Source organism: Phalacrocorax carbo, chromosome 10 (assembly GCF_963921805.1).
Source record: "Phalacrocorax carbo chromosome 10, bPhaCar2.1, whole genome shotgun sequence".
Lineage (NCBI taxonomy): Eukaryota > Metazoa > Chordata > Aves > Suliformes > Phalacrocoracidae > Phalacrocorax > Phalacrocorax carbo.
In genome coordinates this window covers 9,830,701-9,858,107 of record NC_087522.1, presented here as the reverse complement: position 1 = coordinate 9,858,107, position 27,407 = coordinate 9,830,701, and the positions used below count along the sequence as shown (strand labels likewise).

The following is a 27,407-nucleotide window of genomic DNA, read 5'->3' as shown; positions in this document are numbered from 1 at the left end:
CTGAAGCCTTACCAAGCTCCCAGATGCTTGGATTTGAGATGCTTTGAGATGCTCCCACAGGTCTTTGATTCCTGCTGGCAACTCCATGCTTCTTATGCTCCTCTGGTCCCAAAATAGCCACAGAGTCAGTACACAGCATTTGGCCAGCACAACAGAACTGGAACCAGCACACAGCAAAATTCATCAGATTGCTTAACCCGCCTCAATATAACTGCACAATTTTGCTGTGTAAGGTAAAAGTCAAGGTTGGCACTGGCAGCCCCATTCCTAATGACAGTAATGGGCAACACTTGCAACTGGTTTATTTCCTCGTTTCCAATTCTTTCATTTTCAACTAGGTTTATATCCATTACAGCCCACATCCATAGCTGACCTGTTCGATTAGTTATACCCCATTGCCTGGGCTAAGAAATACTGACTTCTAATACATCATAGTTTTTAACCAGACAATCAGATGCAACAAATTCTCCTACCAGATCTGTCAAACGTAGCTATTAAGAAAAAAAAACAAAATGGCCAAAAAAACCCCAAACCACCAAAGCAAAAACCACAAACCTGTAGAAATTTGAAAACCTAAATTTGGGAAACAAAAGTTAGCTTATGGCAGTTAAACAACCTGCGTCTCCCCAAAGTTTTAGAAAAAGGATAGAAGGGGAAAAGCACGGATCTGCACTTTCTATGTGACCTGCAATATTATTCGTATTCCCTGCCTTGCCACATAATATCAAGGGATCGTGCTTCTCAGCTCTAAAAGGGAAGTCTCTTACAGAGACTAAATTATTTGTTTCAAGATACCAGCATCTTCTGTGTAATTCATATGCATTTGGAAAGCTGACCTATTCGCATAACGATGGAACAGGAAAAGAATAGAATAGTCAGGAAGTTCTTAAGACTTAAAGAGCAAAAGATACAATCTTGCGAGAAGTCTCTTTCATCCCTACCAGTTTAAAACACACTAAGTCCATTGCTGTATTTTCATCACCTTGGGTTAGTATTTAACAGCACAGACATGCACAACTTTGTCTTATTTTTATCGCCCCATGCCAGGCTGTCACTAGAAAGCATAGGGAAACTGAACACTGAGAAAGCAAGAGCGTCTCTCTTTGAGAGCCACTGAAGACTAGAAGCAAAGCAAGATAAACTTGAAAGCTCTAACAGAATGTTAAGTGCAATCCCACAGGTGCTCCAAGTTGCTCTCTGCACCTGCTTTATATCAGAGACCCATTCCTTACACACACATTCAGGACCAAAAAAAAAAAAAAAAAAAAATCAAAGGAAGAAAACTACTTAAATTAGGAATTCAAAATTGGGTTTTTTTTTTTCAGGCTCAAAAAACCGCAACCAAGTCTTCAAATGAAAGTCTTATAATACCAATCTTTATTGAAGACAGACTGAAAAGAAATACTTACTAGTACTTCATTTACATACCCTGAAAATAGAACTCAGAAATATCCTACTTAGTCAGTATTAACCATTTTAAAATGAGCTCATGAGCTCTAGCTTATTTCAAGTACATATAAATTTGAAGGCACCAGAGAATGTATTTTGTGTGTATACATATTATATGTTCATATACGTATATGTATATATACACACTATGTATATATATATCATGTATATACATACATATTTTGCTGCCACCTTGTGAACAGTCTCTGAATAAGGAGGTTTAGCTCATACGGCCCCAATTCTGCCATCGTTATTCACATTTAGCTCAACTGACTTCATATAGACACTTTTTAAACAGGTACTCAATGTGAAAAAGGCTGGCTGTATCAGATGCTTAGTGAAGAAAATCTTTAAAAGGCTGAATAAAATAACTATTAGTCTTCTGCAATTTCCATACACTTCTGTGTCCCAGTTTATTGCTACAGACATTATGGGGGAAAAAAAAAAATCACTAAATTCTTTCTGATAAAAATATTGCAGCTTTGCATCCAATTTGTATAGCCGTCTTCAAAACCATGTAAGCTGGTGCCTGTAAAACAAAGAATGAGAGATCAATGCTTCTAATGAAGTATTTTGTTTGAACCAGATTGTGGTAAGGAATAGTAAGAATTATCTAAAAAAACTAAAACAAAACAAGCAAAAGCACAAAAAACACCCCACCAAAACCACCTGTATTTGTAGCCTAATCTACCCTAGAGAAAGCTAAATTAAAAATTATCAACTTTGTAGAATGTTTCCATTTCTCCACAAATGTAAGTCAAGAGAAGAAAAATAAACCAAAAGAGAAAAGTCACACATTCCTCATACAGTATTCAAGGGAGCACAGAAGTTGTATTTCACACTAACTAACATGGTGTGTTGATTCAATTATGTTCTAGAAAAATGAAAGCTATGATATGCAGTGTTTTCTTATATTTGTCTTTGGGGAAGAATATTGAGCACCTTATCTGCTATTTCCCAAATGAAGAACTACATCACAGTCACTGGATAAGAAAGAGAAGAATATCAGATCAACATCATCACTAACAGTACCAATTAGTTAACACTGTACTTACGGCTTCTGCATCATGCTCAAGCCCAATGTCATGGTGCTCCCGTTCATCATCCCGAAATTGCTTTATTATCTTTAAAAGTAGCCGTCAATTAGTAAGCTTATTTTGCAGAGAACTCAAGGCAGCTCATATACAAAATTATATGCTGTTGACCATTGCATGCACCATCTGAGGCCCAGGTCTCTAAACAGCTTCTCAAAGACCTGAACCTCCAATTCAGCAAGAAGTGAATTATTTACAGCATTGCTCAAACCTAAAGTTCTTTTAATATTGTCAAAAAAAGTTTTTAAACACTAAGCTGCTGTTTAATATATCACTATCTTTTTCACCGTTTCAAGAAAACCTATAACCTACAGTCATAGTAACTCATAACACTAATTCGTTTCACACATACAAATTATTCTGACAATTTAAATAATTAATTTAAGGTCCCTGCCTCGCCAGATAATCAGTAAGGGTGTTTCCCTGTTACCCAACAGGGCTTTTGTCCATTCTAGCATACTCCAAAGGACATGATTTTTCTCTTCTAATTTTTCAACTGGGACAAAAGGTTTAAAGAATTTTCTCTTGAGACGCCTGCAAATAGCTAGCATTGCTTAATGAAGTGCTCAGAGTTTACAGACACCCAAGTACTGCCCCTGCCCAACAGGCTCGCATTGCTTTCAATTTCATTGCTAGTCCTCCTCACATTGACACCATGAATAACCTTGCTCCTTAGCTTTTTCTCTTTATTTTGTCCCCTCTCAGTTTACAGTCTTTATTTTCAGGGGCAGCGTTTCCCTTGTGCATGTCAGCAAAAGCTGGGTTACTTCAGATACTGTTCCTGTTACAGAAACAGTCTTGTTACATGTGGCTACATGTTAAAATAAGCACAGTTGAACATACCGATAGTCAGCAATGTTGGAAACGAACATGTGGACCATAAAATAAGCTCCCACCAAACAGCACAAATGAGCTTGATGTGCTGCATGTTGAAACAGATCAGTCTCTCACAAGCACCCTACAGGAATGTGTCCCAGTTTGATGCCTAAAATACTTAGGAAATAATTTTCTTGAAGAGCTAACAAACATTAGCTCCTTACATGCTCTGAGCAGTATTCAAGACTAGAACTCGAATGGAGTGCTGGCAGGCAGCAGGCTCAACGTGAGTCAGCAGGGAGCCCTGGCAGCCAAGAGGGCAAACCCCATCCTGGGGTGTGTCAAACACAGCATAACCAGACGGCCAAGAGAGGCGATTGTCCCGCTGTATTCAGTGTTGGTGCAGCCTCACCTTGAGTACTGTCTGTGGTTCTGGGCCCTGCAATTTAAGAAGGATGTGAAGGTCCTTGAATGCATCCAGAGGAGGGCAACAAAGCTGGTGAAAGTGCTGGAAGGAACGCCCTATGAGGAGTAGCTGAGGACTGTAGGTTTGTCTAGTTTGGAGAAAAGGAGGCTGAGGGGCGACCTCATTGTTCTCTACAGCCTCCTGAGGAGGGGAAGTGGAGAGGGAGGTGCTCAGATCTTCTCCCTGGTGTCCAGTGACAGGGCACGTGGGAATGGTTCAAAGCTGTGCCAGGGGAGGTTTAGACTGGACATGAGGAAAAACTTCTTTACCCAGAGGGTGGTCAAACACTGGAACAGGCTTCCTAGAGGGACATGCCCTTAATAACATGCTTTGACTTTTGGTCAGCCCTGAATCAGTTAGGCAGTTGGACTAGATAATTGTTGCAGGTCCCTTCCAACTGAAATATTCTCTTCTTTCTAACTACATAATCATATCCAGTATAAGCAGAATGTTACTACCCAAGCATATCGTCTGTTTCCCCTCTAAACCCTTCCTTTCAATTAAAAGTAAACAAAATTCAAGCATAGTTCTCCCAAGTAAAAGGGAAATGCTGAACTACTGAGAGCATGCTGGAGCTAGTCCAGCATACATTTTAATTTTGGTGCTTGATCAATCTAGCGCTGCTGAAGGAAAAAAAACCCATCCTTTTACTTAAAAGAATCTTAAAGTCTCTGTTGACTTCAGCATTCTAAGTGATAGAACAAAAAGATCTACTGTAAATTCTATGAGAATATTATTTTAAAAGACTAAAGTCATACTAGACAATTAAACTACTTTTAATTAATTAATTTCAACTAATACGTATTTAAATTACTTTTGAAGTCATAGTTAAATACCTGCAATAGTTCTTTGTACTTCTCTGGATCCTCTTCCATAAGAGTTCGGATCTGGCTATTGTAGTGATCTGATATGCTCTCTTCCACTGCCACCGTGCAAGCCATTGCACCTTTCTTCCCAAGTAAAGCACTTCCAGCCCCTGTGATTGCAGTACCAAAGATATACAAACCATGAAATCTGATGCAATACAAATAATTAACACATTTGAAGACTTCTCAAAACAACAATAATAGTAATAAACATGCCAGAAGGACTGGATGTCATCCAGAGAAACCTAGACAAGCTGGAGAGGTGGTCCTGTGAGAACCTCACAAGGTTCAAAAAGGCCAAGTGCAAGGCCCTACACCTGGGTCAGGGCAACCCCCAATATCAATACAGGCTGGGGGATGAAAAGATTGAAAGCAGCCCTGCAGAGAAGGACCTGGGGGTACTGGTGAACAAAAGGCTGGACACGAGCCAACAATGTGTGCTTGCAGCCCAGAAAGCCAACTGTATCCTGGGCTGCATCAAAAGCAGCGTGGCCAGCAGGTCAGGGGAGGAGATTCTGCCTCTTTACTCTGGTGAGACCCCACCTGGAGTGCCATGTCCAGCTCTGGAGCCCTCAGCACAGGAAAGACATGGACCTGTTGGAGCACGTCCAGAGGAGGCAACAAAAATGAACCAAGGGCTGGAGCACCATTCCTATGAGCACAGGCCGAGGGAGTTGGGGTTGTTCAGCCTGGAGAGGAGAAGGCTGTGGGGGGACCTTATTGCAGCCTTCCAGTATTTAAAGGGGGACTCTAGGAAGTATGGGGGCAATACCTTTAGCAATGCCTGCTGTGACAGGACAACGGGTAATAGTTTTAAACTAAAGGCGGGTAGATTTAAACTTGATATAAGGAAAAAAATTTTCACAGTGAGGGTGGTGAAACACTGGCACAGGTTGCCCAAAGAGGTGGTAGATGCACCATCCCTGGAAACATTCAAGGTCAAGCTGGACGGGGCTCTGAGCAACCTGATCTAGTTGAAGATGTCCCTGCTCACTGCAGGGGGGCTGGACTAGGTGACCTCTAAAGGTCCCTTCCAACCCAAACCTTTCTATGATTCTATAATATAGACTCACCTAAAACAAAACCTGCTACATTCCAAAAAGGCAATAAAACAGTAGGTCGAACTCTGTATGCAACCATTAGTTCATTGAACTTTTTCAGGTGGTCTTTTTCTTGATTCCACATTTGCTGCAAAAGAACCAGATTACAGTAAGGTATTAAACCAGAAAAGTTAAACATTTCCAATAAAACTAATAAACACAAAGAAACCCAAATCAGTTCAGGACACTCACACTTTGACTGCAGAGGTAATGCTTTTCACATCACAAAAAGGAAATATTAAAGAAGGGCAGATAGCTATAAATAGGCAACATAAAAGCACTTGCAACATAAGAGGTTTTTTGACAACAGCGCGATTGTAGTATTGCTAACTCCCTTACCAAGAAACGCTCTTTATAGGCCTGCATGTTTAAATGTGTTTAGAAAGAGACGGACAGCTATCTTACTATGAAAGCCAAGATCTTGCCACTTCATTCGACCATTGTTAATCAAACGCAAATTAACCAGAAGCAGAGCAGTCGCTTTTCGGTCCCTTAACCTGGATAATCGGTCCCACGCTCGATCTGCCCAAGACGGCCATCTGCCCCGCATAAATGCGATTTGCCCCATACTCCCCGGCGTGGTCCACCCTGATGATGCGGTCTATGACGGGCTTGTTGATGCCCTCCACAGTCACCCGCGTACTGCACCGCCTGAGGGACGCCCCGCCGGCGGGCAACGGCCAGCTCCCCCGAAGACCTGCCGGAGACACAAAGGTGACGCGAGCTCTGCCGCCGCCGCCGCCGCCCGACCCCCATGCGAGGCGGGCGGGCCCGTGCGGCCTGAGGCGGGCCGGGGCGGCGGTGTGTGGCCCGCGGCCGCCGTCCCGACAGGCGGGGGAGGGGGCAGCCGCGGGAACCGAGCCGAGCCCGTACCCGCCCCGCAGCAGAGGGGCCGGCGCTGCCCCAGAGAGCGGCGCACAGCCGGAGCCACGGCTGCCGCCGCCACCTCCATCCCGCTGACCCCAGCGCCTCCTCTACGTCGCACCGCCGCAACGTCATCACCGCGGACCAGATCCGCCCCGCCTCCCGCCACCGTCCCGCCCTATCACGAATCCGATTGGCTCCGCAGCGCCGCCGCACTGGAGAACGGAGCTGCCCGTCAGGACTCGCGTCCCCGGCTGCCATGGGAACGGGGGCGGGACCACCGCCTGAGGCGCGGGGCGGGAAGGCGCTCCGCCGAGCGGTAGCGGGAACCGCCGGCAGCCGCCCCGGCCCCGACCCCGGCCCCGCGACCCACGGCGGGGAGAGCTGAGAGGCGCTAGGCCCTAGGCCCCGAAAGGCGTTTGCGCACCGGCGGAGACTGCACGAAGGCCGGTCCGTGCCAAGTCAAAGCAAACTAATTTTAAGAACATCAGACGTTATATTAAAAAAAAAAAAAATTTATTGGCTGTTAATTTCTGTAACACAAAGTCAGAAAACATTCCAAAACATTATATAAAAAGAATAGTCTTTCACGTATTAACTAATAGTGTGCTACTGGTAAATTTCAAGTAATAAACAATTCTGTAGAAAAAATCATTAAGCACAATCTTTAAATAAAGGAAATAGTAGTCTGCTTAGAAAGACTGTTCCCTCTGAGTCACACAGCTCCATCAGTTTACTGAAGCGAGAAGAAACACATTTAAAGGGTACTGACACATAAGTTTTTAAATGCTCTGTTTCCAAACCTAACTTTCAAATATTCACATTTTAGAACAAAGAGAACAGTAGTCAAGATGTTTGTACAAAAATAAACCACAGGTAATAATGCCTTAACATATTTAAAAAAAAAAAAACACAACAGGCTACTCCACAGTAGCGAGACCAGCACCCAAGCAATGGCTTTCCCTGCTACAGCCCTGCACCACTCGTTGACCAGACCAGTGGTGTCTTCCTGCTCCCAGTGTTTATTTAGAGCTTTCATCAGCCTGTGGAGCTGATCATCAGACCGCTGAACCACTTTGTGAAGTTATCCAGTGTTCAACTGCATTCGCTATTTCAGAGCAAAATAAATATCAAAGTCTCTTCTCTAAAAATATTTAGAAAACTGATTTCAAACCCATGTTGTATTTTCTTCTCCTACGCACTATTTCAAAATACTGACATATGTCTCTCTTTTGCTTTGGTTTTAAAAGAGAACAGAGTTGGAAGCATGTAAAACCAGACCTTTCCTTTCAGATTCTTAAACCATCATTTGTAAAAACAGTACAAAGTTCTTAAATAGAGTTTCAGTTCTGATCACATTTTACCTAAACCCCTGAAAAAACAGGAACTTAAACGCCAACAACCCTGAAATTGTAGCAGCAACAAGGTGTCCTACCATATGATTTTTTTGGACAGGTCTAACAGTATAAATTCGCTAAATTTCCAGTCTTGGAAACTTTTAAGGTCCACTAGCATAATGAAGGCTAAGACCATAAGCGTCCATTACATAGACCGCAGTGCCAGGGTAACAGCCAGCTGCTCAGTTTTTAGGTGCTGCAGATGCTTCTACTCTTATCTAGTGGTCCTGGGAGGTTCAGGAAGTAAAGGTCTGCTAGCTTTTTGTGGTTTTCAAGGATGAGTCTGAGCTTCTGTTATCTTTCCGATTAGGAACTGCTTATCACGACTCTCCTGGTAAGACAGAATAAAAAGTACACTCTAGATGAACAGAAGTAGTACAAGTTATCTGTGAATAGCTCATTTCTTGATGAGAAATAAATACATGCACTCACCACATTGTGTTCTAACTAGTGGCTCCCAGCACACTCTCAACTGTCTGAACAACTTTAAGTTTACAATAGTCTTGACTTCATTTATCTCATGTTAGGTCACATATTAACAGTTCTGCATTGAGCCTAGTTATAACATCTCACACAGCTAAAAAACTTAAAACCATACTTCCAAGAAGCCTAACAACAGTGAACAAACAAAAATAAAAAGCACGCAAGGATTTTCAGAATTCCTAACTGATTTGGGAACCCTTGAAAAAGTATTAAGGCTTTTCCTCCTGAACCCCTTACTCTCTAAAAGTCTCTCCCCAGCAGTGTTTTCCTAAGGGTGGGTTGTTAAACGCCAAATCTAAAAGAAGCACATACCAAGAAATGGGCTATTTCCTAAGAAAGCAAGAAGTGTTACTAGTGAGGCTAGGTTCTGACTAGAGCAGGGTCTGACAGACCATAGTATATGAACATTGTCAAACATAGCAGCAGCTTTTGATGGCCACAAACAAGCATGTCTGCACTGGGACTGTTCTCCAAAGGACTAGTTAGTGGTGACTTGCTCCACTTTGAGTACTTGTTGCAAGCGGTGTCGGGACCTGCGCTCAGGAATAAAACCAGACTTGATTAAGTAGACAGACAGACCAGGAGAGAAGGGTAGGGAGTTGGGTGCCTGTTTGTGAGAGCAGAGAAGGAAATAAAGGTGGGGGTTGTGTAAGATGGTGGAGAGGACAGCAACCACAAGATTCAGGTTCTTGTTTGGCAGAAAAAAAAAAACTATGCAGGTGGGTAGATTAAGCAAGACAACAGATGAAGAACAGGGACACCACTTTGCAGAGGCAAAACTCATGCATGTGTGCTGCCTGATATAACCAGACCTTGCTGAAGTTGCAGCTGATATCTAACAAAACCAACTAGACCAAGAAATACTATAGTGCTTCAGTTATTTTTCCTGTGTAGTTTGTAAAACATCCTTCACTGCCTGTGCAAACACCAAGTATCAGAAGACTATGAAAACTGTTGTTCTTCTGCATGCTCTGTGTGAGTAATCACTCACACAACAAAGACAACTTTAGGGGCACAGAAAAGTGGGTTAAATCTTACCATAACCAGTTGTTCCCTCAGCTGATCAACCACCCGTTTGTGTGCTCCAGCCAAGGCAATAAAATAGAACATAACGAGGCTACAAACAACAAACCAACATTATATGTTAGCATCATGTAAAACAGAATTAGTCAGAAAAAGGCTGTTACAGGCTAGAGAAATTGTCACTTTGCGCATTTGTTTCAGATGTGAAGATGCTGGAGGGGAAAAAAATAATTAGTATACAGCTGGGGTAGGTTTGGCATAGCTCTGCTCAGAAGCATCTGTGGAGATATACGTGCTACCAGCAGGCAGGGACAGAGTGCTAGAGGACTTAGAGTCGTGGCCACGTTCAGATATTACAGGTTGTGTTCTGACAGCTCTCTCTAGACTGTCAGTTCCTGCCCTGCTCTAGGTCTACGTGTCGGGGCTTTGCTCCTCAGAAATGGAGTTTAATGAGGTTGCACTGGAGTAACTCTTTGCTCCCATTGGGGCTTGTAACTATGGGAAGCAGCCACAGATCAGTATTGCAGCCATTCCTTATCGCACATATTCCAGATGTAATCTGTGACCTGGGTTATCCACAGTGCATTGAATGAAGAAGAGCAGCAGCAAGAACTAGAATGGCACAAATTCCTATATAAATCCTGTATTTTCTTTTCCAGATAATAAGTAGTAGGGTAGCAGTGCCAGTCATCCTCCGCCTCTTATAACGCTTTATCATAAAGTAAAAAAAAAACAAAAAACTTTCAAAACAAAAAAGAGGAGTTGATATTTCCCATGCATGCAATTACAGGTTCAGTTCAGGAGAACACAAATGCATTATGGAAGAAAAGGCTGGGTGGAGTCTGAACTAAACTGCATGGTTCCTCAAGAGTAGAAGTTGTAGAAAGTATCAGGTAAAAAGTCTCCAGGATCTGAAAACAGTTGGGTTAAACTGAAATACAAAAAAAAAATTCAATTTAAAAATAAGAAGAAAAACCCTTTTTACTGCAAGGGTGACCAAACACTGGAACAGGTTGCCCAGAGAGATTGTGGAGTCTCCATCTTCGGAGATATTCAAAACCCAACTGGACACGATTCCTGAGCGCTTGCTCTATCTGACCCTGCTTTGAACAGGAGGGTTGAATTAGATGATCTCTGGAGGTGATCTCCAACCTTAAAAACTCTATGATTCTATATTGATTTTTTTCTTACAAAATTACTGGTTTGGAGCTTTTGTTTGTTTTGTTGTTTTCTTTAAACCAAGGTTTGGGCTTTGATGCTTTTGACAGCAGATAAAAAAATCTGGTCTAACAGTTGTTTGGTTCAGTTCAGTATGGAAGGAAATGAACCATGTGGGTGCACGACTGAATCAGTTCTCCACAGTACTCACCAGATGACCATAAAAAAAGGCACTGCAAAGGCTTCTGATGCTATGCCATATAGGACCTTCTGCAGACCTGTTGGAAACCCAAGTATTGTATCTGCAACAACTGCCCATGAAGTGTTAAAACTCCTGAACGGCCCACATGCCTTGGAGGAGGGGATACTGTCAAAGAAGAGAACAGAAGGGAGATGCTGTATCAAAACACAAGCCTACCACCTTTTAGCCCATGAGGTAAAAATGTCCTTTGCCTTTAAAAATGTAAATTTTATTTATATTAACTAAATAATAAATCAATTTATTACACACAACATATTTTATTCCAATTTATCATTCCAAAGTTGCACGTCTGTTTTTAGGGAACTGACAACCTTAGAGCAAATGTCAACTTCATAGAGTTAAATTGTCACTTACTGTGCTATGCTGATTCCCAAAGGAATAAAAGCCAAGAAGAGCCCAATCAACAGTACCACCAAGAAGAAAAAATTGGAACGTGATGCTCTGATAGGCCTAGCTACAGGTTTACATGTGTGTATCAAACTGACCTGAAGAGGGAAAGTGAGCAAGACTGTTACTGGTACATCTATATATGTACATCCAAGTATACTTTCCCCACCAACTGAATTTTCCATCCTTGATTATGCTACCAGCTACCACATAATCATCCCTCCTTTCATGTACACTGACAGAAAAAGGCTAAGATAAGAACACTCTACATTCTGGTATAAGTCAACGTCTCCTATTTTGGGTAAGAATTTGATCCAGAGAGCCTCATACACTTGCACAGAGTCAAATGACACAGTCATTTGGTGTATGATCCAAGGCACAGCCTTTAACTTTGATTTGCCCAATCTTCACTGGATACATCCCTCCTTGTAAGAACTAAAGTATCAGCACGAATTTGGTGCACAGAAGGAGCTGTCTGGTCATAGAGCAAAACTTCTAATACACAGAAACCATGTCTTGAACATCCAATCCAGCTTGGATTATCCGTTTGGCTTCCAAATTTTTAGCAGCTTGGCAAAATCTTGTCCAAACTCTAAGCTCTGTTGCTGGTAAACAGCTTATTGTAGAGAAGTGTTATAAACTATCTTTATTACATAAAAATATTTTATTTTTCAGAAAAGTAGACAAATAATTGATGAGGTAATTATTAAAATGTTGTTTTGCTTGATTTCAAAGCAAAATTCGACCTCCTTTTAAAAGCAAAAAAACCCCTACAGAAAATGGAATACCAGTATATCATTTCCAGTACACTTCATCATTGGGTGGGTGTTTTTAGGGTTGTTTTAAATCAGCTGCATATCTACATGACAAGAGCCACACAGAGGTGCTCAATTTTATTTGTTCACCTGTCATGGTTCAGCCCCAGTCAGCAACTAAACACCACGCAGCTGCTTGCTCACTCCCCCCACCCCTGTGGGATGGGGGAGAGAATCGGAAAAGCAAAAGAAAAACAAAATCAACCCAAAAACTTGTGGGTTGAGATAAGAACAGTTTAATAATTATAATAAAATAATAACTATAATAATATTGATTATGATAACAATAATGATAATATAATAAAAAGGAAAGGGAAAAAGGGAAAAAACCAGAAACACAAATGATACAACCGCTCACCACCTGCCTGAGCCACACCCACCACATCCCGTAGCCACGATTGCTGCCTCCCTCCCCCGGCCAGCCCCTCCCAGGACACATACTGGGCATGACGTTACATGATATGGAATATCCCTTTGGCCAGTTTGAATCCACTCTCTTGGCTGTGCCCCCTCCCGGCTTCTTGTGCACCTGGCAAAGCATGGGAAGCTGGAAAAGTCCTTGACTAGTACAAGCACTACCCACCAACAACCAAAACATCGGTGTGCTATCAACATTGTTTTCATACTAAGTCCAAAGCCAGCACGATGCCAGCTGCAGTGAAGGAAATTGTCTCTATCCCAGCTAAAACCATGAAATCACCATAAACCTTCATTACCTTTTTAACATAAAAGATGATGAAGTATTTTACAGTTGCTATTGCAGGGAGAAGTGGTGAAAAGAAGGTTCCAATCCAGCAGATAGTTTGCCCATAAATGATTTCCAGGACATTGTCAGAAATTCCAAATTCCTGCAATCCACACCACTGAACTGGCTTGCTCTTGCAATGAGTAACTAACAACCTAAAACCAAAGAACATCATTAGCTCTAAATTGAAGTTACAGAGCTTAGCTGAATTCTAACACATTGGAACACACAGATATTTAGCATTTAAGCATTAGACAACATAACAGAAAAATGTCTGAAGAAAAAAAGAAAATACACAAGTATAAAAAACTACCAGAAATATATTTGTTTTATTTTAAAACTGGTAATCTGATTAGAAATATGGGGAATTAATAACAGAAAAAAGAAATGGGTTTCATAAGTCATTTGCAAAAGTATGCTAAAAAGGCAGAGATACTTACTTTCTAGGAAAATCTACAAAGAGGGTCACAGCAAGAATTATAATAAAATCAAATATCATCAGTTTATACATTTCTTGCCCAACTTCAGATTCCCAGCACTATAAAAACAAGTCAGGAAAAGAAAAGATTAGGAATCTAACTAAAAAGTGAATAATGAATCTGTCAAACACTAAAGCAACAAACCCCTTAGTTAACAACATGAAGTTCAAATTGTATTAACTCCCATTTCTAAAATATTTTAAGTGTTTCAGAGCTTCCATGGCAAGCTGCTTGTTTGTTTTGTGGGTTAGTGGTTTTTGGTTGGTTTTTTGTTTTTGTTTTTTTTTGAGGAAAGCCCATTTGTCTTATTGGAGCAAAAGACAGTAACACAATTGTCTCCGAAACAGAGCTATCTCAAACAATCTTCATGGTAGTCTGCAAGTCTATGCTAAATAGAAATCTGCCACTGGACTTACTCTAACCAGAGCTTTAAATAAACAAAAGATACATATAAGAACTGTACTGGTTTGCACTGAGCAGTAAGAATCAGCACGACACATAACATGAACAGCAACTCTAGGTCTGATTCTGAATACCTCCGGACAAGCAAGTTTCATGGAAAACAAATGTCTATCCACAAGTTCAGATGATTAAAGACCAAGATAAATCTGCTTACAGGATAGAGTTCGTAATTGTATCCACAGGCTTTACACATGTCAGTGGCACAGTAGGAGATCTGACTCCACAGAGAGAACAACAGAACACCGATATTGGCCAACCGCACAAAGATACACCTGGAAGAAAGGCAAAACCCAATTCCAAACCTGCCAAAAAAGAGCCATTCTAACATCTGGCTCAACTTCCACAAAAGCCCAAGGAAGGCTCGAAACACAAAAGGGTCACACAGAGCTTTAATGGAACCACCAGCAATTTAATAAACACACTTCTTTCCTTAGTAGTAAGTTAAATTGCTTTTCACCTTCCTTGCTTTAGGCTACAATCCCTTGTTTCTTTCCTCAGTGGTGTTGGGAGATCATTTCATTCGCAGATCTTGACCCTGCAATGGGCTGCGATTCTCTGAAGTACAGTTTGAGAGGCCAGGTGACAACTCTCTGTGCAGCACTTCCCTCTCACATGGCTTCCGGCCTTCAGAGGCACTTAGCCAAACCAGAAATAAAAAGCACAGGGGCTTGCACAGTTCAGATGCTTCAACCCAGATCTTACTGCAAAGCCGTGCTTCAGTCACTGCTGTACACACACGTTCGCTCATTCAAGAAACTGGTGTGTGCAAAGCAGTGTGAATCTACAGCTCTGCAGCCACAACTTCTCCACTGACTATTTATTCAGGTTGTTGAAGATGTCCAGATCACACAGTTAAATCGGACTGAGAGAAAAACTTGGGACACTGAAATGACTGCACTGCACTGTCATCAAAATAGGAGATTGTTTCCAGATTTAAAACTGAAGTTTCCAACTAAGCATAAGTCAAACAACGCCTGCTTGGCTTCCAGTGCCCAGGGCCTCCAGTGCAGAGTCCATCCTCTCTGCTTCTTGATATTTCAACGTTTACAACACTTACAGCCTATGAAGAACAACTTGTTGAAACATCCAAGGCCACAACAAAAACATCTTTACCTCATGAGTGTCAGCCTGATTTCAAAGGCTGGTGAATAATCTTCAAATTTGATCAGAAATGAGAAGATCTGAGGAGCAATGAAGTTGGCCAACGTGATCACTATGGAAGGCAAATACTGCACTAAGAGATTAGCCTGGAAGTTCATATTGCTGACACCCTGTACAAGAAGAGATGAGAGAAAGATAATACTCAGAGAAACACAACTTCCTAATGTGCTCTCTCCAGCTACCCACCAGCTGCTCTTGTCCAGGATTCAGAGAGCATCTTCTACTCTGTCTTCATCCTCCATTTGGAACTACAAGCCAGACCGCTACTATCTATCTCTGCAGTTTCCTGCTACAGCCTTGCTTTCATAGAATCATAGAATGTTCTGAGCTGGAAGGGACCCACAAGGGTCATCGAGTCCAACTCCTGTCCATGTACAGGGCAACCCCAAAATTCACACCATGTGTCTGAGGGCGTTGTCGAAGTGCTTCTTGAATAGCATCAGGCTTGGTGCCATGACTGCCTCCCTGGGGAGCCTATTGCAGTGCTCCACCACCCTCTGGGTGAAGAACCTTTTCCTAATATCCAACCTAAACCTCCCCGGCACATCTTCCTGCCATTCCCTCGGGTCCTGTCATTGGTCATCAGAGAGAAGAGATCAGCGCCTGACCCTCCTCCTCCCCTTGTGAGGAAGCTGCAGACCACAATGGGATCTCCCCTCAGTCTCCTCCAGGCTGAAAAACCAAGGGACTTTAGCCAGTCCTCATACAGCTTCCCCTCTAAATCCTTCACCAATTTCGTGGCCCTCCTCTGGACACTCTCTAGGGGCTTTGTATCCTTAACGTACTGTGGCACCCAAAACTACACACAGTACTCAAGGTGAGGCTCCACCAGTGCAGAGTAGGGTGCGATGATCACTGCTCTTGACTGGCTGCAATGCAGAGCTTGGTGCACCTCAAGACTCGGTTGGCCCTCTTGGCTGCCAGGGCACACTGCTGGCTCATGTTCAGCTTGCCATCAACCAGATCCCCCAGGTCCCTCTCTGCAGAGCTGCTTTCCAGCCTCTCGTTCCCCGGTCTGTATGTACATCCAGGGTTGCCGTGCCCCAGGTGTAAATTCTGGCACTTGCCCTTGTTAAACTTCATACGGTTGATGATTGCCCAGCTCTCTAATTTGCCTAGATCTCTCTGCAGGGCCTCTCTGCCATCGAGAGTGTCAACGGCTCCTCCCAATTTTGTGTCATCAGCAAACCTAATTAGTATTCCTTCCAGTCCTGCATCCAAGTCATTTAAGAAAACATTTAAAAGTACTGGCCCTAAGATGGATCCCTGCAGAACCCCAGTAGTGACTGGCACCAACCCGATGGAACCCCATTTATATAACCTTTTGAGCCTGACCCACCAGCCAATTGCTCACCCACTGCATTATGTGTTTATCCAGCTGTGTGCTGGATATTTTGTCCAGGCGGATACTGTGAGAGACAGTATTCAAAGCTGCTCCCTTCACCAGTAACTCCCTCCCTCCAGGTACTAGTATTTTAGTGCTTCCCCAAAGCTTCTGTTTGAAGAGGCTCATCTCACCAAGGCTTGTGGCTGACTATGTTGCCTAAGTCAGCACTACAGCTACTAGCTTTTACACCTATGTCAAAGTGCAGACACTTTTCAAGTTATTTGCACTGGTGCCAAGCAGCTCCCCTGACTTTCCTACAATCTTAACAAGTTCCTCTACCTACTCATTTAGGCAAGGTCAAGATATCAACCCTTATACATAAAGCTGAGAGCAAGTGAGGCTGTTTTTTCAAATTGTCCAGTGTTATGCTATCCTTTTTCTCTGCCCTCAAACAATATCTCTGACAAACACTTCTTTAGGCCTCATTTCCTGCATCTCTCTCTGCAATCCTGGCAGTTTACAGAAGAGGTAGGTCCACCACGAGCACAACATTCCTCATACAAAGCCAGTGCCTATCACATCACCAATGAATAGAGGGAGAGAAAAAGTGCAGCCCCCATTCATGGCAGGCTAATTCAACCCTGTGGTCCTACAGACAAGTCAATTACTGTTGCAAAACTGTTGAAACTGTTGTCTCCTCTTGTTCTGCTTCTGAACCGCTCTCCCCATCCGCTTGTCCTGCCAGCGGGGAACAACCCCACCCAACCTGATTCTTTCCACTACTGATGCAAGAACCTTTTCTTCTGCAAAGCGCTCCATTTTCAAAGTCTTCCTGTTTCCCCACACAGCTGTAACAAGCCACAATACAGATCATAATCTTTATTCTCCCCTTCCCTTGCTGTTAATTTTTGCAGTTCAACAGTGAACCAGGTCAAGAATCTGATCACTATGAAGTTTGTTTTAATCAGATCAGCTCCCTGAGCCAGTTCACTGCCCAGACATGCAAGCACTTGTAACTAGCAGATCACAGTGAGGTGAGAACAGTTACATGGGAGGGGAAGTGAAGGCTGCTTTTCCTGTCAGCTGCTCCAAGGCAGATGATACTGGAGCCTCTGTATCAAAGGGAGACATCCCTGTGGGTTTTTTTGCACATGCTTCTTGACCCTCCTCTCTCTCCTCTACAAAAAAGTTCTAGGTCTGTAGAAAGTATTTTCAGATCCCTGGCATGAAAGGTGCTATATAAAGATACTTGACTCTTTCACAATAGTTCCTCTTACTGTAATCATGAGCCCCAATTAAATCTGTCCTAATGTCATGGCTGATACTTACACTGGAGTTTTCTTGAGAGAAGACAGTTGCTTTATAAATAGAATAGAAACATCCTGATAAAACTGCAAAGACAATTATATTTATAAATATTCTCAGAGAGTAGATGCGTAGCTTTTCTTTCATTGTCCTGTCAGCTATTTTTTTTCTCTGCCTTTCTTCCTCCAAGTCCATCTACAAACAAAAGAAAAAGGATGTGTAGTTTTCTGCTGCAGCATACAACACTTGACACCATGTCTTCTACCTCTGGTATGTGCAAATCCATAGCCTGTTTTAGGAGGGTCACTCCACCGCCTGCCCAAGCACACTGAAATGAGAGTGCCTTTTCATCAACACAAACAGGTCTGTGCAGGAGAGGAAGCCCCAGTGTGCTCAGACTCTGCAGGCCAAGAGCCCTGTAGCCAAAGACAAGTGTCTCGTAATCCTCTTATCTCTACCATATCAGTAACATATCTCCTTAAGGACAGAAAGACAACTTGTCTGTTTATTGTAAGAGACTGATCTCAGATAGCTTGGCACTAAAATCTGAAACGGGTAAATCAGCATACTCATCTCCTTACTCCTGCAGGCAAGTAACCAGTCCTCACTGCTATGGCTCAAACTTCCTTCTCCTACGCTTTGTGAAGGAAAACTGGGGGATGGCACAGACAGGAAGTACAGTCTTGAGCAGCTTGTCACGTAAACTTGATATGAGTCACCTTAGCTGATGTGAAAATACAGTATCGCCTGTGAAGGCATTTTAACTGAGGCAAACACACAAATTACCCAGGTATATTCTGAGGACTTACTTCCACCAAACAGTAATATTAAGCGGCAAGTTTTTCTAAGGCGTGAGTTCTAGAGGCAAAAGTGTATTAAGTGACAGTTGCTCTGGTTATATGATGAAAAAAGGTGACTGTAAACTTTACTAGAGCAGAAAGCAACTTACTGTAATTTATGAAATCTGTAATTACTGCTTTGTGGTTTGAAGTGGAAGTATCTTTTTAAAGGTAATTGTTTCACTACACAAATCTCTGCTTCCAGGGTACAGAGAGCAAAAATAAGGTACTGGTTTCACCACAAAAGCCTTTTAGACTCTCTTTTCAGAGAGTTTTATGATCTGGGAAATGTATTAGCTGCATTAGCATTTTGTATGTGGATGTGTGTCAAAGACAGCTAGTGAAAAACTTCCAGTATATTCTTACTGCAACAATGCTCTCCACTTGTATGAAGAGTACCATCTGAATTTTATTCCTCCCCAAAGTACTGCCTACTACACTGCAGACTTACAAGCCAGTATACTCAAACCAATTGCTGGCAGTACAAGGGTTTTGCCTACAGCTGGGATAGCTTTTCCTGTTGGATTATGTAGAAACTAACACAGGAAGCAGGACTGGAGTGTGAGGAAGAGGGAGATAAGACAAGCAGCTAACAGGCTGGCTCCAGTTCCCAGTGGATGGGGGAAGGGTCACCATCCTCAGTGCCGATCCTTCTCACACCACAATTCTAGCTACCTAAAAAGCATACAAGAGGATGTGGGTTGCCCTGCCCCCAGTATAAACTACTTCAATCCTTCTTATCCTTCTTCTGTTATCGGCAGAATTATACCCCTCTTTTTTAGTCATCTAAGCTATATGAAACCATAGTCATAGAAAAATGAAAGTTACTCACTTGGAGCTCATATCGCAAGCTGCGATGTTTTAGCTGTGCTGCATTTGGATCTGTAATGCAGAAGTCCCAGCCTGCAAAGATTTTGTTACAGTAACTCTGAAATGGATCTTCAGCGTGTACCAAATTGTGTTTAAATCCTTCCACGGACCTAGAGAAAAATGCAACTTTACTTCATTCATGAAAAGATGTATTTTATCCACAGAAAACAAAACATATTTTATCCACAGAAAATGAAACAGAAAAACCACACCTCAAGCAAGACACATATACACAGACACAGACAGACAGACATTTGCTTCTTATCAGGTCATTTCCCTCTGCGCTTAGCCACAGTCATACCTTTTCACCTCATCCACTGCTTCTCTGACACTGCAAAGAGCTGGCTCAGGAAACTGAGGTGGCAGAAGAAAAAAAAACACCAAAAAACCCCAAAATAAAATCCTCCAACAACAACTACTGTATAGTTGAGGGTCTTTTACTTATATGTAAGTTTACATATGAAAAACGAATACATCAAATTTATTTATTTTTATTTTGCTGGCTCATTTTCCCAAAGACAGACAAATGCTGCTGTGGCACTGCATCCTCAAGCAAAAGATTCTCCATTTCCATATAAAACAGTTCTAGGATGTGGCATGTTCCCTACAAGCAAGAATGCAATGTAAATTGTGCAACAGGTAGCAGTAAATAAACTATACCAACATCTTTACCTTTTTATTATCCAGAGGAGACTTAATGCAAGGTAGGCAAATGTAGCCAGCAGATATGCTAGTGGCAAGTTGTACCTCAGGATGCTGAGCCACACAGTGTCTATTGTATAATATCCATAAAACAAACTTGTCGTTTCAAGGAACCCCTGTGAAAACATGAAGTTTAAATAGAATTTGAAACAGTAGCAGCAACTGCCCAGTTAAATCCAACCTGGCAACAAGCAATCATTTTGTAAATTTAAACTTAATATTGGGGTCCCCAGCAAGCTACAACAGTCTGTAGCTCCTAAAATACAGCCACTGCCTCTATCAAACCGTAATGCAGATGCTACATGCTTAAAATCCCTCCCCTCTCCAATCAAAGAGCTCTATGACAAGGACACTGAGACCCTACATAGAGAGCACAATAGGCAGCATGCTCCAGAATACGTAACATTTACCAGCTGGGGAGGAGAGACACAGGCTGCAGCACGTGGCCAACCAGGCCTTGTGGATGCTCAGTAAAAGCCAGTTTGGGAACTCTCCTTCTCACAGATAAAGGATAAAGGCTAATTTTACCCCAGTCATGCATAGGCCTTACCACCTTTCAAAATTAGCAAAGCTTCATTCCTCAAGTAAAATGTTTTCACATTTTACATGTTATGCGAGACACAGAAAGTTAATTTAAAAAATCTAATTACTTACAGTGCCACTGAGCAAATCTTTGAGGTAAGCATAGAAGTAAACAAGTCCCTTATCAGCACTGGGTTTATAAACTGTGCAGTGAGGCTCTGCCAAAAGAAAGGCAGGGAAAAAGAATTATTTAAAAAAAAAAACACAACATTTTTTTTGTCCTGGGAGGTGGAGGAGAAGCTGATGGAAAGAGGGAATCTTACAAACAACAGCAGTACATAGAGAAGAAGTTTACCTATGTTCTTTGGAGGAATTTTAGCAAAGCTACTGTTGAATATTCCATAATTAGAAATGATGGTGGGAAGGGTAACAAAACTGAACATCAGGATAAAAATTGTAAAATTCAGCAGGACCAGAAAACGCAGGAAGCAGAAGTATGACTGGATGCCAGTACCAAATTTCCCTGAGAAAAAAAGAAACATGTGCCAATAATTAAGATGATATCATCGAAAATACAGAATGATCAGATAATCATTTCAGTTACATTGTGTTAACCAATGAAACGTTACTAAAGCTAGTTTTCTGCTGCAGGCTTTTAGCAATATAACTGAAATAGAAATGTGACTTTTTAATAATTTCCTCCAATGTATTTCCTTCTATGCCATTGTGGATTTTACATCGGCAATAATAAAGGAAGCAGGTAACCTCTTAAACATACACAGTTACATCTGAAACTACACTCACACACCTAAAACTACCAATAACAGAAGCAACTTGAAAGAGGAGAAATTGACATAAGACAGTAAATACCTTCTATGCTGTGAATATCATGTCGCCAAAGCTCCAGGTAAGATGACAACTCCTTGACTTCATTGAAGACTTTTTTCAATGACTTACTGCGAGTTCTACTCCACAGTTTCCATCCAGGTGAGTATTTTATGTCTGCCTGCAGACAGTCCCTAAGAATCAGGAAATACAGTTACTGAGCATATGAAATACTTTTTCACTACATGTAGCAAGGGCCTGGCACAATGGAGCCTGCCTGCAGCCTTCAGAGGGATAGCACAGTGCTAAAAGTTGGAGTAACACACGCTAGCTGTCCCTACCTGCTCCTCCTGGTAACTGTGACATCAAGTTAATTCAAAGGTAGCATGTCATCTCACAGAGAACATTTGCCTCTCTTGGAAAAAAAAAATATTCAATTGACAATAGCACAACACAGAAAAAACATGTAGCTGAACTTGCCGGTGGGATCTCAGGGAAGTTGCCATTAATGATTTCATATTTATAAATCGCTGGAAGAGGAAAAGAAGATTCTTTCCTCAAAACTTCTGACCAGAGCATCTTCACCAAGAGGCTTTTAAAAAATTTCTCTAAAATATTTAGCTTTCCTCTTTCAATGTTATAAATGCAGCTGTTCAAAATAGAAAATTATTTTCTTGTAGAAAATTCACAGATCTTAGAATGAAATGTCAAAATATATTGTGAGAAAAAAAAGTAAAAGAAATAGGGAGAGCTATAAAGAGGCTTAAATATCCCATTTAGATTTTACAATTATAACTTTTATATCACATGCCAGTACATAATAGAAAACAAATGTCATTATTCATTTTTCATTATTTGTTTTTACAGCAAATTCACTGGAAAGTGCCAACTCAATGAACTTGAGAACATATTTCTTTGCCAGCATGTGTGGGGGTGTACTATTCTAATAATAAGCTGCAAACAAACACTGAGGATGTGCCACAAACTGTCTATAATTTTTAATCACTTCTCACTTATAGATTTTCACACTATCTGCATATATTTGCCTTTTAAAAATTGCTGCACAGTTAGCAACAGCATCAATGAGAACTCTGAGTGGCTTAGAGTTTGCATTCCATTTTAAAAAAACCTTAAAAACAGACAAAACTTCTCAGAAACATAGCTTGAAGATTGACTTCCATGCAGCAAATGCTTTTCCAGTCTCTGATGCCACCAAAGAAGGGCAGCAGTTAAATAGCCATGAGGACACCATGAGCTAGAGTGGAAGACAACAGTCTCAATTTCAAAATACTTTGTACAGAACCCTAAAGTGCCTAAGCGACTCACTGCCACGCCACCCCACTGCCATGCATGCTGTACATTGACAAAGCTTCCATATCCTTCTCAGCTGAAAGTAAAATCATTTTGGCAGGAAGCTGAATTAAACCCTATATGCAACAATCAAACCAGCAGCAGATGACTTCATCTCTAACTGTACATACAGCTACTCTCTAAAGGCTTCATTTTGTGGAAACTGCAGGCTGCAGCACGTAGTGTTTTAAACAGACACTTTGGAAAACTATCTGGCCCATGTTTGGTCTGCATTTTAAATAGAGGCGTGGGCTGCATATTCATCTGTGTTACAGAAGTTGAGTGTTTAGCTTTCAGGACATTAATATAAAGCATTTTGTGTTGGCAGCTGCACAATACACACAGCTTACTGATCCATAAAAGTGCCAAGAAGCCCCACTAGAATCTCTCAGCACTAGAATGTTTACAAGCTTGGGACACCCCAACTCTGTTCTTAACACACACCATGGCCACAGGACTGCAGTTCCTTTTTCTTGAAAAACTGAGCTTTAGACACCCAACTTCAAATAAATATTCATTGTTCAAGCACCTTCCCTTACCATGACCCAAATCTTCTGCTGTTCCATGTGTACAGGCTGTAGGGTTAAACCTAACTCCAGGGTCAGGCTGTAACTCATTTCCCACTGCCCTTGCAATCGAGTAACTCACTCTCTCAGTGGAGCACCAGGCATTAATCGTACTTTCACCTCTCTCCTGGTTCATAACCACAACTACGAAGTACCTGATTTAAAGGTGCAGCTGGTGCCTGACAATGTGAAAACACATACTGTATCCTCTGTCCTCAGAGATGCTTTCAGCCTAGCAGTAAGACATGAGACAACAAGCAGAGAAACACCGGCAGGGCAAAGCATGCTCTCTGCAATCCCCTCCCTGCTGGGGGTTGCCACCAGAGGGACGGAAACTGCCTACAGCTCACAGCAGAGAGTCATTTAAACACGGATATGAGGGGTGGGGTGGGGAGGCAAGATCCTGGAAAGCTTCTTTCCACCTGTACTAAGCCACACCAGAGACAGCACGAGGTATATAGAAGAACTGGTGAGAAGACTCAAGAACAGCAGCAGTCGAATAGCACAAGGGGGTTGCTGACGACAGATAATCCACAGTGACCCTTAAAAGCACAAAACCCTGAGGCAAAAAAAAAAAGGAAGGCAGTGAGAAACCCGTTTGACTGCTCCAAGTAATTCCCAGTTTTGACTCCTTTCCTCCAGTTCAACCTGTGGCTGACCCCAGTCAGCCGCCCCCCATGCCACTGACAGCTCCCGGCCACGCTCCCGCAGCTGGAGGTGCCGGAGGGAGCCTGCCGCGAGAACCTGCACAACTTCTTGTCAAAACCACATGCCACAGGGTGAAACGGATACAGATTAACCCACTTCTGCTTCAGCCTTCCACTGCACCTGTGTCTAGGAAAAGGTAATTTTATTTAAAAAAAAAAAAAAAAAAAAGGGGAGGGGGGAACCCCACACGTGTAAAGATTAACCTTAATCGCTTCTTTTCCGCCAGGGTCAGGGGGTATTCCCTCGCAGGGCGATCAGCCGTCTCGTCTCTCTCTTGCTTCAGGCCCAGGGCCTCCAGAGCGCGGAGCTCCGCCGGGCCCTGCGGGGCCGCCCGCCGCTCCTGGCCGCCCCCGCGGCGCCGCAGCGCCGTCTGGTAGCTGGGCAGCTCCTGCAGGAAATCCACAGGTGCGGCGCCGCGCGCCTCCTCAGGAAGAAACACCTCTGCGAGAGGGAGGAAGCACAGGGGCTGCGGAGCGGGGCTCCCCACAACATGGCCCCCCCGCCGGGCGCCCCGCCACGGCCGCCCCCAGCGACCGCGCAGCGCCGAGGGGGGCGAGGCGGGGGCGACGCCGCTCCCTCGCGTCCCTCCCGCCACCTGCCGGAGCCGCCGGCGCCCACCCGTGGGTCCTCTCTCCCCGCGGCGTTCGGTACCTGCCGCCCCCCGCCCTTACCGTCGCCGCTGCTGCTGCTGCTCCTGCTCCTGCCGCCCGGCGGCTCCGCGGCGGCCCCGAGCCCGCTCATGTCTGCGTGGGGGAGCCCCGGCCCGGCGTCCCTGCTGCCGTTTCCGGGCGTTACGGAGCCGGCAGAGTGGTGGGGTGGCGGCTGCCGGCGGCGGAGAGCCGGAGCCGCTGGCGGGGCGGGGGCGAGGCTCCCCGCTGGGGCCGCCTTCCCCGGGGCGCCTCGCCCGCAGGGGGCGCCCGCCCTCCCCGCCGGCGGCGGGCGGTGGGGCCCCGCAGGCAGGGCTCGGGGGGGTTCCTGCGGGGGTCGGGCCCTCACCGCAGTCCCCGGCCCAGCGCGGAGAGGGTGCGGGGCTGCCCGGGGGCGCGGCGTGTGTCGCTCCGCTGCTAGGGGAGCGGCTAAGGCGAGGGGCGGATGTGCGCAGGGCCCGCTCCCTCCTGCGCCGAGCACCCCCTCTTTAGACCTGGGCCCCCGCCCTCCATGCCATCGCTTTGTTTCCTTAAACTCGTAGGTTTAACATAAAGGTGTCAGGTTTGGGTACAGCAGGGTCTTTTTATTCCCCTTGCCCAGGCAGGGCTTGCTTTAAAAATACCGTGAAGAAAGACAGCAGGATGCAAATGCTGCTAGCAGAGCACCCGCTCCCTTAGAATGAGGCAAGGCCTCAGCACCTCAGGTGCAGGGCGGTGGGGTGTCCCAGCTGCCGAGTGTCCCTCACAGACACTGGGCGTAGAAACAGACTTTTTTTCGGTGTCTTCTGTTACTATTAAATGTCAGTGCTGCTGTTGAGTGTTGTAAAAACTTCTTGCAAACTCAGATGGTTGGTCAACTCCCGTTAAGTCGCGGGCCCAAACTCCCTAGCTTGTTCTGAGTGATCAGATCCAGTGACGTGGGCTGTGATGGAAACAATAGAGCTTCACCCATGAATGTGAAAACTGAGTATGAACTGGAGCAAACAAAGTCAGTAGATGCTTGGATGTCTCTTTCCATCTGACAGTGAGGGTGGCTTTTGTGTTAATTTGTAGTAAACATCCCTGAGATACTTATTTCTTGGAATAATTCTTGCCTTTGGTGTGACAAAAACAGCTGGTGTGATGAAAAAGAAAATGAAACCTCCTATAGTTTCAACCATATTACACGTGGGGGGAAAAAGCATTTCTACCATTTCTTACTGTATTTTACTGGTTAATAATCAAATTTTTCTGAACATTTCTCATCTGCTTTCTGAAGTACTTTTAAAAGTAATTCCACTGAACTGCTTTTAAAAAAATCATCAACAACAAAGCACTGTTTATGTTGAGCTTTGTAGGTGTTCTTGCCTTCATGCTGGTAGGTTGGTCTATAATACAACTAATATATTTTTTAGCTATTTTTCCATGAGAATAAGCTATAACATGCCCTCATCCTTTGATAGGTCACTCTGGAGGCTCATACAAGTGGGCAGGAATTCAAGCCTATTGTTTTTTCCCCTTCTTCTTTTCACAGATCTCCAGGATGATTCTTCCTAGGTGGGATTTTCTGTACAGCAAAGGCTGATGCTGCATGGCTGTCTGCTGCCCTCCCGAGAAGCTGAGCTGTGCTTCAGCTTGAGAGCACGTGGGATCGGCTTGTTTGTAACAGAGCTGGGTACCTCAGTGAAGCCCATTACATGCATGGTTTTGGTTCCTTGGTTGAGCATCGTGTTTCATGGGCTTCATTTGAACAAATTCCAGCGGATCATTCCTGAAGATTCAGGAGATGGAAATCAAACCCCCTCAGTAGCATTCCTGAAAAATCATTCAGTATTAGTTCAGATTCGTGCTAAGTGTGCATTTCATATGCCGGATATGAATGCGTATTGCACCACCAGTACCCCCTTTTATTCTTCCCTTGAAGCCAACCAAGCGTGGGCTATTTTTGTGTTCAGCTGTGAACACAGAGCAGGGCCGGGTCTGCCCTAAATAGGAATACTTGTGGTGTAAGACTTCCCAAGGGGTGTTGTATGGGGTGTCAGTTTTGCTTTATATTTATGTTCCTTTTCTTACCACTAAGAATAAAAGAAGAAAGGTAATACACTTGCTGATTAATTCGACTTCTTCTGAAACTCTGTGTGCTAGAAAAGTTTTGGGTTAATGACCCCGTGAGAATAAATTTACATAAAGATTGGAGGAATTGAAACAAGATTGACTTCCTTGGGAATCTTGTAACAACATTGTTTATTCTCTCTTTTTTTTTTTTTCTTTTTTCAGTTGAGAATGCTTTTTAGGCAGTTGAAAATGTTTAAATGAATTTTATGGATCAAAGCAATCCTGGGTGGGAAAACAGTAATGCTGAGGAGGAGAGAATGGATTATTCTGCCAGAGCCCGACAGTCACACGCAGGGAGTACAGTAGGTTTGATAGATTCCCCTTGTGCGTTATTTGTCCAGCATACCTTAGTCACAAAAGCAGCAGTTTTCAGTCTGTGCTGAGCATGGAAGCCAGTGCCATATACTGTTTCCCGTGATGCTGGAGATCCATCTGTCACATTTAGTAACACCATGTGTTTCCAGGACACTTTTCCTTTCATGCGGTTCCTCTTCATAACACCACAGCTCAAAAGTGCTTCTATGTTCAGGGAAGTTCTGAGTGATAGTTTTAATTTTGGGGGGATCTTGTGTCTGACTACCCCTGGTGCTTTGCCCTGTGGCCTGTACAGCATGCAGGCACCTCC

General features: G+C 43.4%; 2 protein-coding genes and 1 long non-coding RNA gene across 3 annotated transcripts; 1 reads left to right on the top strand and 2 right to left on the bottom strand.

Annotated features, from left to right (window-relative positions):
* Nucleotides 1-1,354: 1,354 nt before the first annotated feature.
* On the bottom strand, nucleotides 1,355-6,792 carry COQ7 (coenzyme Q7, hydroxylase). Its single transcript, XM_064461797.1, has 6 exons — nucleotides 6,665-6,792; nucleotides 6,289-6,488; nucleotides 5,765-5,879; nucleotides 4,662-4,801; nucleotides 2,505-2,573; nucleotides 1,355-1,978 (listed from the first exon to the last, which is right to left on the bottom strand). Exons 1-6 carry the CDS (start codon nucleotides 6,741-6,743, stop codon nucleotides 1,901-1,903), a joined length of 681 nt encoding a protein of 226 aa, XP_064317867.1. The 5' UTR covers nucleotides 6,744-6,792; the 3' UTR covers nucleotides 1,355-1,900.
* A 365-nt stretch (nucleotides 6,793-7,157) lies between these two features.
* On the bottom strand, nucleotides 7,158-25,055 carry TMC7 (transmembrane channel like 7). The gene is made up of 16 exons (XM_064461796.1): nucleotides 24,713-25,055; nucleotides 24,245-24,482; nucleotides 21,463-21,611; nucleotides 20,948-21,115; nucleotides 20,725-20,810; nucleotides 20,041-20,186; nucleotides 19,331-19,478; nucleotides 17,684-17,854; nucleotides 14,980-15,137; nucleotides 14,021-14,138; nucleotides 13,366-13,463; nucleotides 12,897-13,080; nucleotides 11,333-11,463; nucleotides 10,928-11,083; nucleotides 9,574-9,652; nucleotides 7,158-8,383 (listed from the first exon to the last, which is right to left on the bottom strand). Exons 1-16 carry the CDS (start codon nucleotides 24,780-24,782, stop codon nucleotides 8,324-8,326), a joined length of 2,160 nt encoding a protein of 719 aa, XP_064317866.1. The 5' UTR covers nucleotides 24,783-25,055; the 3' UTR covers nucleotides 7,158-8,323.
* LOC135315193 (uncharacterized) lies at nucleotides 23,692-26,770 on the top strand. Its single transcript, XR_010374635.1, has 3 exons — nucleotides 23,692-24,177; nucleotides 24,268-24,446; nucleotides 26,202-26,770. It is a non-coding gene; the product is annotated as an uncharacterized LOC135315193 (long non-coding RNA).
* Nucleotides 26,771-27,407: the final 637 nt, after the last annotated feature.